Source organism: Chanodichthys erythropterus, chromosome 14, assembly GCF_024489055.1.
Source record: "Chanodichthys erythropterus isolate Z2021 chromosome 14, ASM2448905v1, whole genome shotgun sequence".
NCBI lineage: Eukaryota > Metazoa > Chordata > Actinopteri > Cypriniformes > Xenocyprididae > Chanodichthys > Chanodichthys erythropterus.
The window spans coordinates 10,322,760-10,339,385 of record NC_090234.1 but is presented as its reverse complement, the minus strand read 5'-3'; the positions used below and the strand labels follow the sequence as shown (position 1 = coordinate 10,339,385).

Sequence of the window (16,626 nt, the reverse complement as noted above, 5' to 3'; positions counted from 1 at the left end):
CTGGGCCCTACAAGCTGGTTTGAGTTTCTGCTGCAGTGAAATTTAAACCAGGTTTTAATGCTCAGAGTTCTGCATAATTTGCTCTGGCTCTCAGTCAGCTGCATCTGCAGAGCGTTTCTCTCCTGGTACAGTGTCTGCAGCAGAAAGCCAGTCCGTGTGTAAGTGTAAGCTGCAGGTGTAGTGTTGCCTAGAGCGTAGAGACATGCAGACTGGTGCTTACTTAAACCCCCAGCCAGTCCCACCCAGGACTATAGCTGCCACCAGGATGGCCCCTGCGATGGACCCTATGATGAGATTGGTGGCGCTAGGACCTGTTTGGGCAAGTGCGGTTAGACGGGACATGAGCTTTGATTCGCTAGAACTCTAAATATCTCTTCCAGCAAAACAGATGGTGTTTTCAAAAGATCCAGCATTTTTATGCAATGCTTGCTGTTTGTTATTTCAATTCTTCTGGTCAGACCTAATAACACTGCATGTGATGACAAAGGATCAAACTGTGTTTTTTTTTTTCTTTTTCTCACCTAACTACCTAATTAGGTGGCTACTTACTGTTTGCTTTTTTACCTTTTGGACTTCCCTGTTTATGTTTATTCATTCCATGTTGATATTTGTTCAAAAGTCTGGGGTCGGGAAGATTTTAAATGTCATTTATTCTTGTGATGACAAAGCTGATTTTTTTTTGTAATTTTCGTTTTATCAGTGTTAAACAGTTGTGCTGTTTCATATTTCTGTGGAAACTGTGATACTTTTTTTCAGGATTCTTTGATGAATAGAAATTTCATTTATTCGAAATATAAATCTAATATAAATAATACAAATATAAATCTCTGAAAGGTAGTACAGTATACCCTGTACCTGCCTCACTGTAGGAAAAAAATGAAGAAAAACAGAAAAGGTACTGGTAATAATTTTGGCACTGCCAGAATATTATCCTTTAAGTTTACAGACATTTTCTTTAATGAAATGTGTATTTCAAAATATTAATTGGAAAATTCCATACATATACACAGTTTATTCATATTACACTGTGCCCAAATTTTTACTGAATTTTCTTAGAGTGAAGTTTCCCTCTCTCTGATTTATTCTTTCCTGTCCACTGGGTGGTGCTTGTCTCTGTTTCTTACATTATGATTTTAGGAATTTGTTGTGTATTAACTAATATATACATATTAAAATATATGCGCTGCAGTGGACACACAACTAAATTATTAAAATTACTATTACTACTAAAACGATTACTGTTCAAAAGTTTGGGGTCAGTAGGATTTTTTCCAAATTAATTCAAAGGGACAGTAAAGAGTTTTACATTATTTCTATTTCAAACTAATGCTGTTCTTTTGAACTTTCTATTCAAATAATCTTGATTTTTTTTTTTTAACACTAGTTTAGAGTCTGCATATTACTAGGATATTGGCTGTTTATTAGTTCTTATAAAGCAGATATTAATGCCTTATTCTGCATGATCATATTCTACATCCCTTAATCCTACACAATACCTGAACTTAACAACTACCTTACTAACTATTAATAAGCAGGAATTAGAAATTTATTGAGGGAAAAGTCATGGTTAATTGTAAGAATTGGACCCTAAATTAAAGTGTGATGGAAAAATCTAACTGGCCCTCAAATTTCTAAAGTTCTGAGCCTCATTCATGAGGTGCAAAAATAACGCATTTCTGTGTAAGTCCATCACAAAATTTTATTTTTTAAAATTTAAAATGCTTTAAACTGAAATCCTTTCTGCTGGTGTTTTATGAATGAGCTCTTTATATGTGTAAGCCTATGACTATGTGTTTGTGTAAGAGCAAAGCAACAAACCCTTGGGTTCCTCATCTTCAGAAGGGGCCGGTATTTTTGGAGGGTCAGGCATGCTACAGTCTGTCCCCGCCCACGTTGTGTCACATGTACATGATGCCTCATTATTGCACACCTTTTTACATTTAAAATAACCAAAACAATGCATAAAAAACAAATCACATTAATTATGTCTAAGTATTACTGAAAGTATTACTTTCTAATTATAATGAGACATGGATTTTGAAAAATGTACATCCTGCACAGAATGACTGAGTAAACCTCAACATGGCATGCATTCAGTGTGTGTAGTCAGGAATGTTCTCACCCCATGACTGGAACAGATGTGTCCGTTGGGTCCGGTGGGACAGGAGCTCAGGTTCAGATACTGAATAGGGAGACACTTCCTGTCCAGACACATCATTGACGGACCACATGGAGTTCCATCCTCCACATAACCATGATCAGTCTGATCATCCAGCAAGACGTGACCACCACTGAGAACACATTGTGTGTGTGTGTGTGTTCAGGTCAGAGCATTCTGATATTGGCAGCATAATCTCAGTATTAACGACTGTGATGTATTGCAATTGGTTGCTACTGAAATGATGCTGATTAACATACACTTAATGATAATACATTTGCCTCTGTGCTTCTCACCTGCAGTCAATCAGTCTGCCCTGATGGTTGAAGTTTGTGGGAGTGACTTCTCCTTTCATAATTCCAATCCGTGGGATTCGGCCAGTGTTAGTGCACAACAGATACCCGCAAAACACATCACTGCAAATACAGAGATCACAGTGACACTACTGTACTCAAATATTTAAAACAAAATTCACACCAATAGCACATGCAAGTTTACAAAGTTTATAAAAGTTTACAAGTTTACAAAGCACATTAATATTCAATGCCATAATAAACTCACAGAACTGAAGCTGAATGATTATGTTGTGTCTTGATTTAACGTATGTAAATATGTGTATGAAAAATAGGAGCAGGTTGTTTTAAGAATTATGATGTGTTTCAAATAGGTGTCTGGGGGCCACAAGAGGGTGCTAGAGGGTCTGAGAAAAATGAAATGGTACTGGTAATGTTTTTGGCATGACCAGAACATTGTCCTTTAAGTTTATAGACATTTTCTTTAATGCAATGCGTATTTCAAAATATTAATTTGGAAAATTCCTTCATATTAGAAGTTTATTCATATTACACTGTGCCCAAATTTTTACTGACTGATACTCCTTTTCCACCAAGGCAGTTTAAGTGCTGCTTCGGAGCCAGAGCCTAGTTTCAAATCAGTTCTTTGTCTTTTGACACACAAAACACCAGCTCCGAACCAGGAAAAGTGGTTCGTAAGTAGCACTAAAACATTGCTGGGCTAGAAGTAACAACCACTACAATGTCAGGAGTATGAGACGGTTGAGCATGTTTTAATATCTTGTGGGAGGTTTATTCAAGAAAGACAAGAAATGATGACCCAGTTACAGAGTTTAGGACGGGTAGAGGGAAGTGTTAAAAGTATTTTAGAGTGTGCAGAGAAACAAAAAGGCAGGAAATACTTATTAGGTTTCTAAAGGGGTGGTTCAGTGTTTTTTTTCTAGGCTTGATTATGTTTTTGGGGTGCAGTTTAACAGGTCTTAAAGGGATAGTTCACCCAAAAATGAAAATGTGATGTTTATCTGCTTACCCCCAGCGCATCTAAGATGTAGGTGACTTTGTTTCTTCAGTAGAACACAAATGATGATTTTTGACTCCAACCGCTGTCGTCTGTCAGTCGTATATAATGCATGTCAATGGTAACAATTTATAAGAGTCAAAAAATATGTACAGACAAATCCAAATTAAACCCTGTGGCTCGTGACGACACATTGATGTCATAAGACACGAAACGATCGGTTTGTGCGAGAAACTGAAAAGTATATCATTTTTTACCTCTAATACACCACTATGTCCAACTGCGTTCAGCACTCGGTTAGTGAGGTCTGATCGTGCTCGGTCTGTTCGGTTTCTCGTACAAACCAATCGTTTCACGGGCTCCGTCTGAAAACTGGAAAAAGCTGCCTTCTGAGGACACATTTCAAGGTAGTAAGGCACGTCCAAATCCAATGTTAGCTTCACTTCCTGTCTCATGAGATACCTTCATCTAATTGATTTTTGAAGGAAGCATGTATCTTTGCCGCCTTTGATAACCCACAATCCAGTGCTTTCCATTCTGTGACAGTTGAGCTAGAAAAATAAAGATGGTGTCTGAAAGTTACGTTTGCTGCTCAGTTTGTGTATAAATGTATGATTTTGACCAACATAATTCAACACTTCCACCCAGACGACTGCGTCATCATTGATGTATTTTAAATAGGCTATATAAATTATACACAATAAAAATAATTAGTAACTGCCAGATAACAATCACCTGCTTTTTCCCATCATGGTTAACATTAGGTGTGTTATCTTAACTAATAACATTTATTAATTAGCTTATTACGCCCACAATTAACGTTAACGAGAAAAGCTCAGATATCCGTCAGCTCCTGTAGGTCAGTTAGTAGCTACAGTTTACTGCTGAACAGCTCATTTTGTCGTTGTGAAATAACACAGAAATCAAAAATTAATAGTTAGTTATATATCTTCAATCTCCCCTCGAAGCTCCGACAGTCCTCAGAGAAGCTGTCAATCAACTGTCAATCATGACGACACGCCCCTTTTCTATAGCACCAAATTGCTAGCTAAAATAAAACTTTCACAAAAACAAACAATTGAATATAAATCAGCGTGATAACAACTACCTTAAATGACCAAAACCATTTTCTCATTCACAGTCTCATTCTTTTGAATGGAGAGGGCGGGGTTTATGACCTGTACTGCATCCAGCCACCCGGGGGTGATCAAAGAGCCCGCGGCTTCACTTTTCAGAACGTATGAGGCACACCCGGATTGTTCTCGCGGTGCTTTAATGTCATGCGCCGAAGCTGATGCATCTCGAACAAGTGTGTTTGTGTTTGGTGCTGTGGCCCTAGCTTTGCTGTGAAATATGAGGCGTATTCAGTGACGTAAGACCTGGCTCTGTGCTGCTCTCTAGCCTGTGGAGAGGCAAACCAGTTCTTTTAAGGCTCTTCAGTTGAACCAACTCTGAACTGGCACTAGCACTAGCTCTGAACTAGCACCCGGTTCATGCTGGTGGAAAAGGGGTATGGGTGGTTCTTGTCTCTATTTCTTACATTATGATTTTAGGAATTGTGTAGTTTATTAACTAATATATTTGAAATACATATATGCACTGCAGTGGACAGACAACTAAATTACTAAAATTACTATTACTACTAAAATGATTATAGTACATTACTGTTCAAAAGTTGTGTAAGTAACCTTTTGGGGGTAATGTACGTTAAAAAAAATAAAAATAAAAGATGTTCCAAAGTAGAAATGTCAACCTTAAATATGAAGTAAATGTATTTACCACAATCATTTCAACACATACATTTGATAATAATACCATTTCACTCTGCTTTCTAAAGACTGTCTAAAGCTGTAGATCAATTGTAATGATTTTATTCTTCAGAGACAGTCCTAGTTTGTAACAGAGAAATAAATCTGCTTATATCTGTGTAAAACATTTTAGGTTAACTAATTGCTAGGTGCTCCTGATATCAGCATGCTCACAGTTGGCACCCAAGCCATATCTAGACCAGAACATCACAGAGAGAGGTGGGATCTTCAGTCTCTGGTCAGTAAGCATCCACCCAGAATGCTCTATATTGCAGTGGCAAGTTTTGCATGGTTTATAACTCACTGCTTACTGCACTGGATCCATTTCTCTCCATCTTGACCACAGTTGCCCTTCTCTGAGCCCTCTGTGTTCAGCTTCTCATAACAGAACTTCTCAGAACTCGCAGCATCTGTATGAAAACAGAAAGAAAAAGAGTGAAAGGAGAGAAACAAGAGAGGGGAATAAAATAAATTTCAGGATATATAAACTTTGACTAACAGAAGTTGTCTGTACGTAGATCTACTCTATTCAACTTATTTTTAACGTAAGACCAGCGTGGCCATTTGTAACTTGATTGTGTCAAGGCTTCCAGTGTCATCCGCTTACAGTTATTTTAGCTGTACAACAGCCCAGTGTGATATTGCGAAGTAGTACTTATATTATTTTATTGTCACATTCATAAATGCACTGGTTTATAGAGCAAGTAGTTCCCTTTCGAAGTGAAACTTTAATACTGCGTCTTGGATTGGCGCTATCAGCATGACCGGTGTCTGAAGCACGTGTGACAAACACACTATTTTCATTGGCCAACAACAGTCAGTGACGTCACTAGTGGAGCAGCCGTGAGTATAAGAGGACAGCTGTAATACACATCATCATCTTTTTTTGTCTTCAGTTTTGTTTAAAATGGAATGGAAAGCTCAAGCAAGCATCTCAGAAAATGTGTGCCTCCGTGTCCCAGGTTTTTGACACCTTTTGTTTTGTGCTTTGGTGAGGACAGTGGCAGACTGAGATGATTCAGGCCGGGAATTTTACTCCATCCCAAGCCACCTCCGCTGCTACAGTGCTGTATGACACCCATGTAATCCAGCGGACTGCTAATCTTGTAGGCTAACCCTATTAGTTGATGTAACAGGTAGACTACCAGACAAATTATAAATTTGGCCACTAAGTTCATCTGGGAGTATTTTGTTAAAGATAACAAAATACAAAAAAATGGGACTGACCAACAAGTGTTCTATCTTAATACTAAGTTGTCATGGTACAATGTATATGTTTATAGGTGAACCTTCAAAAACTCACTAGGAATACACCATCTAAACTACCATAATCTAATATAACCATAAAAACCATGAATTACAGTTCTTATACAGGTTCACAAAACAAAAATATTTTATTTTATAAAATGATAAACTTCACATTTCAGCTTTTAAACCATTTTTAAAAGGGATGAGTCAAAAGTTTCACATATTATATTAATTTAATAACATAAATATATCTTAGTTTCTTAATTATTCTGATTTTTAAAATGTATTAGCATTAGCTTCTTGTCGATCCACTGGTTCACATTTACAACTGTGTGTTTGCTACGTAAAAATATAGGTAGTTTCTCAGTGGTCTATACAAAAACAGCAGAAGGGCTTATTGAAAATGCAAATGCATTCTCTGCCAGCAGGTGGAGCTTTTGGGAATATAGCGGTTTTCCCGGTAACGTCTGTACACAAAGCAATGCAGCGCCTGTGACTTTGGTGCTCCAAACAGCTGATTCGACACACTGATTCATTTGTGCTCCGAATCTTCCTGAAGCAGTGTTTTGAAATCGGCAATCACTATATAAGTCGTTATTTTGTTTCTTTGGCGCACCAAAAATATTCTCGTGGCTTTATAATATTAATATTGAAGCACTGTACTCACATGAACTGATTTAAATATGTTTTTAGTACATTAATGAATCTTGAGAGAGGAAATGTCATTGCTCGCTATGGAGGCCTCACGGAGCCATAGGATTTCATCAAAAATATCTTAATTTGTGTTCTGAAGATGAACGAAGGTCTTACGGGTGTGGAACGGCATGAGGATGAGTAATAAATGACAGAATTTTCATTTTTGGGTGAACTAACCCTTTAAAAAGCTTATTTTTCAGGTTAGACAAGCCAATACACATGCAGTTTTAAGCAAGCGCCTCAGAATACTGACTGTTTCTATAGCAACCTGGAATTTCTAATGGCACCTGCAGTGATGCGATGACTGAACCAGTCAGCGATTGGCTCAGGATTTATTCTGCCATATTGTTTGTTGCGCTTTCTTGCGTTCATAAGTAATAACAGTCTTTGTATATGTAAAGTCTTTGTATTCTCCATTCGTAGGGGAGCAGAGTGCTGGGTTTAAGTCTTCTGATTGTCTGTTTATGATGACAGGAAATGGTCACTCACTTGGACCCCACACATATTTACACTGACTGTCTCTCGTCTTGCATTCTCCAGCGTAGCAGCGACCCTGCAAAAACATCACAGTTCATCTCACTAATCAATAGTAAAAGACCAACATACATCGATCAGGCAGATTAATCAGCTGAATACTGATGATTAGTGCCTGCTCTGCTCAAATATGCCAACTCTTGCCAATGACTAATGCACAATTTTAAATATTTGTAAATATTTTGTTAAAACATTTTATTTAGCCTAACTATCAATTTAATTAATGCAATTCACTACCATTTTATTTGTTTTTAATTGTTTTTTTTACTAACATTACATTTATTTATTTACATTTCATTCATTAACTTATCCATATTATAAATTTCTACCTATAATATTACCAACAGAATTGTAATAAAATAAGCAATAAAAGCTATGAAATTACAAAAGTGGAAATATGTGTATCATGCAATAATAATAATAATAATAATAATAAAAAACTTGGTCACATGGACATAAGTTTTGTAAAGAAATGTAAATCTATGCATAATTCAGTATATTTGTCTACAAAACTAATTTCTTGCATTAAAACATAAGCTTTTACATCAGAAGCTCTTTAAGATCATGACAAATGTAGTCTGTCCAGATTGGTCGTTGCTCACCCTGCTTTCTAGATACTGTCATTGACCATAAAACTTACTGGCCAACCCCTAATAACCATGTCTGAGTAGAGTAACAGTTTGTGGTGTGTGTACCTGGTTGAGAGAGCAGAAGTAACCGTCCTGCTTGTGTAGATTGGGAGGGCACTGGACAGACACACACAGACACACAAAGAAAAGTTCAATAAAAACATGAATAATCAGACCATTATACTGTATGTGTATACTGATATGTCACTGACCTGCCCTGAGTCTCCTGAGCACGTCTCTGAAATATCACAGTCATTTACTGCATAGCGGCACGTGTAACCTCGCGGGTAGAACTGAGACAGAGAGAGAAAGAGAGAGAGCTCTCAGACCCCTTGTGAAGAACTAGTACATACTAGTACACTAGTACATTTTTTTTTATCATTGTGTTTAAGAATCTTTTGTCATGTTTTAAAGAAGTACACTTACTTTGATGTGCTTTGATGTGTTACAATTTTAACTGTAATGTGTTATTCGATATCACTTAAAATGAATATGTTAAATGTATTCATTTTTAATGGTAAAGATGATCATAATTGTTGCATAAGTATTATTTAGTACAATGAAATTCTCTCAAAAATGAACAAATCTGAACAAAAATATATTACATTGATTTTACTTAGGAAAAAAAAAACATTTCAGGTGTTCGGTCACTTTTAACTGCAAACAACACAAGTGTGACCCCCGAATGAACAATACCGGAGGGTTAATATAAATGTACATAAAAAAATAAATAAGTTAAGTATTAGAAAACATCATTCAGTATATAATTTTAAAGTATATTATTTCTATAATAAGTACTGTTTTTAAAAGTATGTATCACATGTTAGTTTAATTTTGTTGTTGTCTTGTTTTTTTTTTGTTTTTTTAATGAATAAATAATATTGCTGCATTTAGATCCTCCATTCTTGTTTATGACTGACCCACAAGTATACTAAAGTGTACTTCTTTTTCACAAAGCACATAGCAAACACTTTTAACATCACTAATGCCACAATGCTTGCACTTTTTGGGTAAGCAATTTACTAAATCTTCACTTACAAGTTGTCTCTGCATATCAAGCTAGAATAGGATATTTTTGCATTTTAACATTGAAAAAATGACATACTTCACCTTTAACATGTTTTAACCACCCAGCTAAGCATATAAGTAAATGAAATGGACAGATATGAATATGTATGAGTGTTTCTATAATAATAATAATAAACTTTATTTTATATAGCACCTTTAAAAGAAGCATCTTAAAGAACTTTACATAGTAAAATCAACCAGTACAAACATAATTAAAATATACATAATAGATGAAAAATGACTATTGTATGACTGACTCTCACCAGACATGTGTTATTGCAGCAGGGTCCGTCACTGCAGTGTGCACCATTAGACAGAGAACACTTTTTACAGCACTCTTTAATGCACTGCTATGACACACACACACAGAAGACACACATATACACAGCTGAATACTGCCGTGACACTGTAGTGAGCTTATATAATATTCATGTGTAAAATACAGAAGTCATTTGAGTACTGCCTAGAGCAGCGGTTTTCAGTCCTGGTCCTGGGGACCCATGCACCACTCTGCACATTTTCTATGTCTCCCTTATTTAACACACCTGATTCAACTCATCAGGTTATTAGAAGCAACTCTAGGACATGAAATTGGTGTGTCAGAAAGAGGAGATTTTCAATGTGTAGTGTTGGGGGTCCTCTAAGACCAGGGTTGAGAAACACTGCTGACGTAAACTCACTTCTCTTGGTCCACAGTCACACTCCTCTCCCACTTCTACAAATCCATTTCCACACTCTGTCTCTTCAAACAGCTGCAGGACATGCATGCAAACAACATGAGGATGAGTAAATAATGGCAGGATTTTCATAATTTTTGTTTCCCTTTAATTGTATTGAATGTACACTTGTGATGTACTTCAAATCTTCAAAGTTAAAAAACTGGGATACACTTTATTTTGATGGTCCACGTTAGACCCTATAAGTATCTTTGCAACTACAAGTCAACTAACAATTAGAGTATTAGTACACTGTTAGTAGATTGTTTGGTTAGGGTTTGTTTGTTTGGACGTAGTTGCAAAGCTACTTCTAGCTAGTAGAATATCTAAAGTGGACCACCAAAGTAAAGGTCATTTATCCTAAAAATACAGTACACTTTCATTACTACGTCTTTAAACACTTAAGTACACTCAAAAGTGCACTTTGTAATAATGTCAAATTACGTTTTACTTTGAAGTACATTTTAAATGTTTTAATAAACTTTTGTCATGCTTTTTGTTGTGTTGACTAACATACTAAATTATAATTTTAACAATTATTAGTGTTATAGTGTTATTTGATATTACATTTGAAGTTAATATATTCTGAATGTATTAAATTGCAACTTAATTACAAATGTGTAATTACAAATATATTTATGTATTTGTGTCATGTATTAAAATATGTATTTGTGTGTCTGAAGTGTCTGAAGCATGTGTGAAACTAGTTCAATCTTGATCGGTGCTGCGTCATGATGTAACTAGTGATGTGGCTTGGGACAGCGTACACGGAAGCTACAAAGGGACGCCGGCACACAATAGTGTCAGTATCTGATAGGCCGAAGCAAGTTGCTCTCAGGCATACAGAGGTGAGGCAAAGAGATGCAGTGACCCGTTCCCTTCTCAGGGAACAAGGGTTACAGTCATATAGTGATTGACCGATATTGATTTTTTTAGGACCGATACCAATAGTTTGTGTGTTTATGTGCCCGATAACCGATATGCAGAACCGATATTCATTTACTGTTATACAATAATATCTCATTATAAACAAAGCATTTAATAAAGCTCCCAAGGCAGCATGTCACAGATGACCAGGGCAATTTAAATGAAAGCTAGGACCGCCTGTCTCCTCCTTATACTTTCTCAGGCTGTTTCTTATCAGTTTTGGATAAATTCTGATGATGTTTATGATATCTGACCTTGGTGGGTTTGTTAAAGAGGCAGGATCCCCCTCCCTTTAACAGGAACTCTTTATAACCAGCGATACTGCACTTAGAGAAAATCCGCGGGGTCTGAACCCTGAGTAGAAAGACAAATGGAGGACAAATTTCTGTTCTGTCATGCAAATGACACATATTGCAACAGTTTACTCCTCTGACAGACCCATTGAGATGCATGTTATTTGAAAACATTTATTAAATAAAAAGGAAATAATTCCATATAGTATAAATACAATAATAATAAGTGTGTGTTTTCATAGATTGTGTGCATGTGTGTGGTAACAGTTGAGCTGATATTAATTTGCATATGTCTTAAAGTGCCCCTATTATGCTTTTTCAAATATTACTTTTCATGCAGTGAGTGATATTGCTGTGTGAATGTGAAAGAGTTAAATGTGTAAAGTCAAAATGCACAACAAATACAGTTATGGCCTTTTAAATGAAAGAATTGATTCTGAACTGCTGAAACGAGTCGGCAGTAATTCCAGTCTCACTTCCGTAACATACCTTTGCATATTTGTAACATATTTGCATAAAGCCAGCCTATGGTGTTCATTGGCTGTCTGAGAACAATGTCTACTTTGACCTTCAAACACTGTAGTTGTAGCTGGAAAGCAACTTGTTGTACCAATATATTGTGTTGTACATGATGAGAAGATGCTGTTTTCTGCAATGCAAATCCACTTTGATGCACTTGAGATTGATACTGTAAAACTGATGCCATTGTTACTGTTTGTATCACTGTGTATCATGTGCTGATGGAAAGCTGAAATTCAGATGCTTGGTTTCCGACACGCACCGTAAGCGGTTGACCAGAGCAGAGTAAACCAATCACGACAGACTGGGTCATCTGACCAATCATAGCAGAGTAGACCAATCACAACAGGCTGGGCCATCTGACCAATCATAGCAGAGTAGACCAATCACAACAGACTGGGTCATCTGACCAATCATAGCAGAGTAGACCAATCACAACAGGCTGGGCCATCTGACCAATCAGAGCAGAGCAGGCTCTCAGAAAGGAGGGGCTTATAGTGACTGAATGAGATTGTGAGAAAAGTGGTGATGCAGCAATGTATATTATTGTCACAATCCTCAGTCACCAGTCCAGTAACTTTACCATCACCAGTCACTTCCGAAGTACATTTCCCATAATTCCTCCTGGCTCACACTTGCATACACTTCACAATCATCCACACCAGCCATCATTCTCTCTCATCAGCTCCACTCCATTTAAGCAGTCAAACAATAGTTCACAATTGTTCTACACTGAACCTCAACCTGACCTCTTACCTGTGGATTACTTACCTGTGCATCAAACTATCCCGTTCTTAGTTTTATTCAGTCTTCTGTGTATCACCGTCTGCCAGTCTTCAGTCCACTTCGGATTCAGCCATGAGTCTGTTCCACTGAGAGAAATTCACCAGTCTGTTCCTATGAGGGAAAGTAACAAGCCCATTCCAGCCCCAGAGATCAGTGCTGAGCCAGCTCCAGCTCTGCCCAAAGAAGGAGGCAGAGGAAGAAGAAACGGTCCTCTACCGGGCCAGCCCCTGACCACAGCCCAGTGTCTGATTTACCCCTGAACAGAGCTCAGAGCTCAGTCTAGTGTTGGTTCCAGCCACTGAGCACAGTACAGAGATGGCACTAGTCCTCTAGTGGCCAGCCCCTGACCAAATTCCAGTGCCCGCTCTCATCCCAGAGATCAGCCCAATGCCCGATCTTGTCCCAGAGCTTAACCCAATGCCAGCTATCATCCCAGAGATCCACACAAAGAACCCTCTCCTACTGATTGCTATCCCTGTTACCGCAGTGGCCATAATGTGTGTTTGGGCAGCACACTGCTCTCATACGCTTTTTGAAGTGGAGGTTATTCCCAAGTCTTCTGCTTCTCTAGATGTGACCACGGAGGTCATTCCTGAGTTTTCTATTAAAGTGATGTCAGAACTAAACATAGCTGTCTAAATGATCACTACCTATCACAACCTATGATTCCTCCCCCCAATCTGGACTTTGGAGACTTGTCATATATCACAAAATATTTTTGTGTGGAGTAACTCACCCATTGTCCTCCATGATACAGCCCTGCCACGCGTTCATGCACCCACAATCATCTGATAAACAGAACACACACATATACACAAACAGTCAGTTAATGCTCAATATTTTAAATGTCAGTATCAAAGTAAAGTCAGCAAGATTCTGAGAAAGAGTGTGTACTTTTTATTGATGTTGTATCCCACTGAATGCCAAGATTCTGAGCCAAACTCTGGGACAGCACAAGCGCCAGTGTCCACAAAGAGCCATACTGCACATACATTACACACACACAGAGAGAGAGAGAGAGAGAGAGAGAGAGAGAGAGTTAATCTCTATATAATGATCCATAAAATGATTTTTATACTGTACAAACTGTATATTCTCTCCCCTAACACAAACCCTACCCCTAAACCTACCCATCACAGAAAACTTTCACATGGGGACCAAAAATGTCCCCACAAGGACAAGGATTTGGGATATTGCCATATATGTGAGGGCATTTTGTCCCCATAATGTGTGGTTTAACTAAATTAAAAATAAAGGTTTCAAAAGGGGAGAACAATTTTACTTCCCCAAAGAACAGATCTTAAAAGAAACTTTTCTTAGTATGAAGAAAATTTTTAAAATCTGAAGAAACTTTTGTGCAGTGGAAAAGTTCCATGGATGTTAATGGTACTTAACTGAACCATAAATGTCATAAAGAACCTTTATTTTTAAGATTGTACATACAGGAGTAGAGTAGCTATGAGTAGCATACACTACATGTGATTTTTTTTTGTAGTTGTAGTTGTTGTTGTTGTTGTTGCTTTTCTTCACTATTGTGATGTGATTGTTGTCCCGCCCTCATGCTGATGCACACACCATCAGAGAAGAAAAGAGATGTCATTGCAAGGAGGAGAAAAAGTTTATGTTTTTATGTATTAAAGATTATAAGGGCACATGAATAAAAAACAAGTAGACCGATAAATAATTTATAATAAATACTGTGATATTCCAGAAAAATTAGAACTGTCAATGTGTGACTTTAAGATATAGATGATGTGATAATTAAATCAAAATTGTGTAAAAGGTGGAATGGGGGGGGGGGGGGGTAATTAAATCAATACTTTTATTCAACAAGAAAGCATTAAATTGGACAAAAGTGACAAAAGTGTTAGAAATCTTTTGTAACAAAAGATTTCTATTTCAAATAAATGCTGTTCTTTTGAACTTTCTATTCATCAAAGAATCATGAAAAAAATGCATCACTGTTTCCACATAAATATGAAGCAGCACAAATTCCTTTTCAAGGAAACTCATGCTGTGTCAGAAATAGTGGCAAAGCTTCTGTGTGATTGCATCTTGAAGGACGTGTGTAAACAGTCATGACCAGGAAGATCTATAAATACTGCCCAGACCAAACAATGTCAGTTTCTGTGTTTCAAATTGTGTGTCTTAATTGATGTTGTATTGTCGCAATCATATATAATAATGGTGAGCAAACAAGTGTACCTCCCTGCCCCTGCTACATTATGGGCGGTGATACACATGATTTGTTCATGGTTTGTTTGGAAGCAGAGCATGCACAGTCAGCTCTTAAGCTCAGTCAGCTTTTTAGTGCTCACTGTGAGTGTCTGCTGCTGAAGACGCTTTGCTCATGTCGGACGCTCTTTGAAAAAAGTGCCCAGGCTCACGTTCCCTGTGGTCCAGGCTTCTGCCAAGGGAAAGGAGGGGTTGGAAATGGGCTCTGCCTTTTCTCTGTCCTTTTCTCACCCACTAGATCCAGCGCTCTTTTTCAGGGATCGGAAGCATGCCTTGTGGTTTCTTTTGCCCCGAGTGAGGGCCCATCGCTTCAGTTATTCAGCTCAAAGGAGGTGGATGTGCTAAGAATCAAAGCACGGAGTGAGGACTTGCCACCTCACTCTCTTGATTATAAGGGGCTGGTGGAGGTTGTGACTTGTGCTATGTCCAAATTAAAAATCGACTGGCTGGCTGAGAGGCAGGACGTTCATCCAAGAAGCAAGCTGGACGAAAGTTTTTTTGCCCACATAAATACAACCTCCACGCAGGGGCCTGCATTTTTCCCATACAGAGGAGTCGTGTCATCCTGTGTTCAGCCTCCAAGTTACAAACTATTTTAGAACATGTGTATGGGATGATGCTCAGGGTGGAGCAGCTGTATGCGAGCTATCTGTCTCCTCATACAGCATCATCCCTCAAGGCCCCAACATTGTAAACCAGGCCATGTATAACAACTTCGGCCTTGGTGGGTAAAGCTTATAATGGGCAGGGCAGGCTAGTGCATGCCTGCACATGATAGCTATCTAAGTATCGGGTTCTTCTTTCGGCCTAGCCTTATCACCCCGCACTTTCACGAAATGTGTGGATGCAGCTCTGCGACTCCAGAGCATTCACGCATTAAACTACATAGGCGGTTGGTTGATTCTGGCTCATACAGAGCATTTGGCAGTTCAGCATCAAGATGTCATCCTCGTCCACATGAAATAATTAAGGTTAAAGCTGAACTCCAAGAAGAGTGTACTTCCTCCAGCTCAGAGGACCACTTTTCTAGGCATGGTGTGGAATTAAACGACTATGCAGGCACGTCTGTCTCCTGCTTGCAGTCATAAATAAAATAAAGCTAGGCCAGTCACTTATTGTCAAACAGTTCCAGGGATTGTTAGGTTTGCTGGCAGCTGTGTCCAGTACGATAACTTTTGGCCTGTTGTACATGAAATCTTTGGAGTGGTGGCTCAGGACCAAGGGATTATCCCTGAGGGGCAACCCATTTTGCATGATCAAGAATACATGCAAGTGACTTTATACCTTGGTGATGTGGAAGAAACCTTGGTTCTTGTCCCAGGGCCCCATGCTGGGAGCTCCTCGTCATCGTGTAATGCTTACGCTTCCCTCACAGGCTGGGGAGCAATCTTGCGAGATCTTGGAGGGATTATTGTCTCATAAACTGCCTGGAGATGATGGCTGTTTTTCTAGCTTTGAAACACTTCCTCTCAGACCTGAGGGGCCATCATATGCTTGTCCGGACCGACAACACATTGGTGGTCTCCAGGTCATCAGGTGGGTCTGCGGTTGCACCCACTTTACAAACTGGCATACCAGATCCTCCCTTGGGCTCAGGGAAAGCTGCTTTCTCTCAGAGCAGTGTATAACCCTGGGTATCAAAATCAGGGAGCAGACATCCTGTTGAGGCAGGGGCTGAGGCCCGGAGAATGGAGACTC

At 38.4% G+C, this 16,626-nt stretch overlaps 1 protein-coding gene across 1 annotated transcript in view; it reads right to left on the bottom strand.

Annotated features, from left to right (window-relative positions):
- Positions 1-216: 216 nt before the first annotated feature.
- Positions 217-16,626, bottom strand: part of LOC137036192 (disintegrin and metalloproteinase domain-containing protein 23-like) — a 56,411-nt gene continuing 40,001 nt past the window's right edge. Inside the window, exons 13-25 of the mRNA XM_067410229.1 lie at positions 13,588-13,675; positions 13,430-13,481; positions 11,350-11,449; positions 10,133-10,204; positions 9,716-9,802; positions 8,597-8,677; positions 8,451-8,501; positions 7,711-7,774; positions 5,582-5,687; positions 2,455-2,574; positions 2,123-2,291; positions 1,819-1,930; positions 217-311 (exon numbers count right to left, since the gene is read on the bottom strand). Coding sequence (XP_067266330.1) covers positions 217-311; positions 1,819-1,930; positions 2,123-2,291; positions 2,455-2,574; positions 5,582-5,687; positions 7,711-7,774; positions 8,451-8,501; positions 8,597-8,677; positions 9,716-9,802; positions 10,133-10,204; positions 11,350-11,449; positions 13,430-13,481; positions 13,588-13,675 — 1,197 coding nt within the window. The remainder of the gene's footprint in view (positions 312-1,818; positions 1,931-2,122; positions 2,292-2,454; positions 2,575-5,581; positions 5,688-7,710; positions 7,775-8,450; positions 8,502-8,596; positions 8,678-9,715; positions 9,803-10,132; positions 10,205-11,349; positions 11,450-13,429; positions 13,482-13,587; positions 13,676-16,626) is intronic.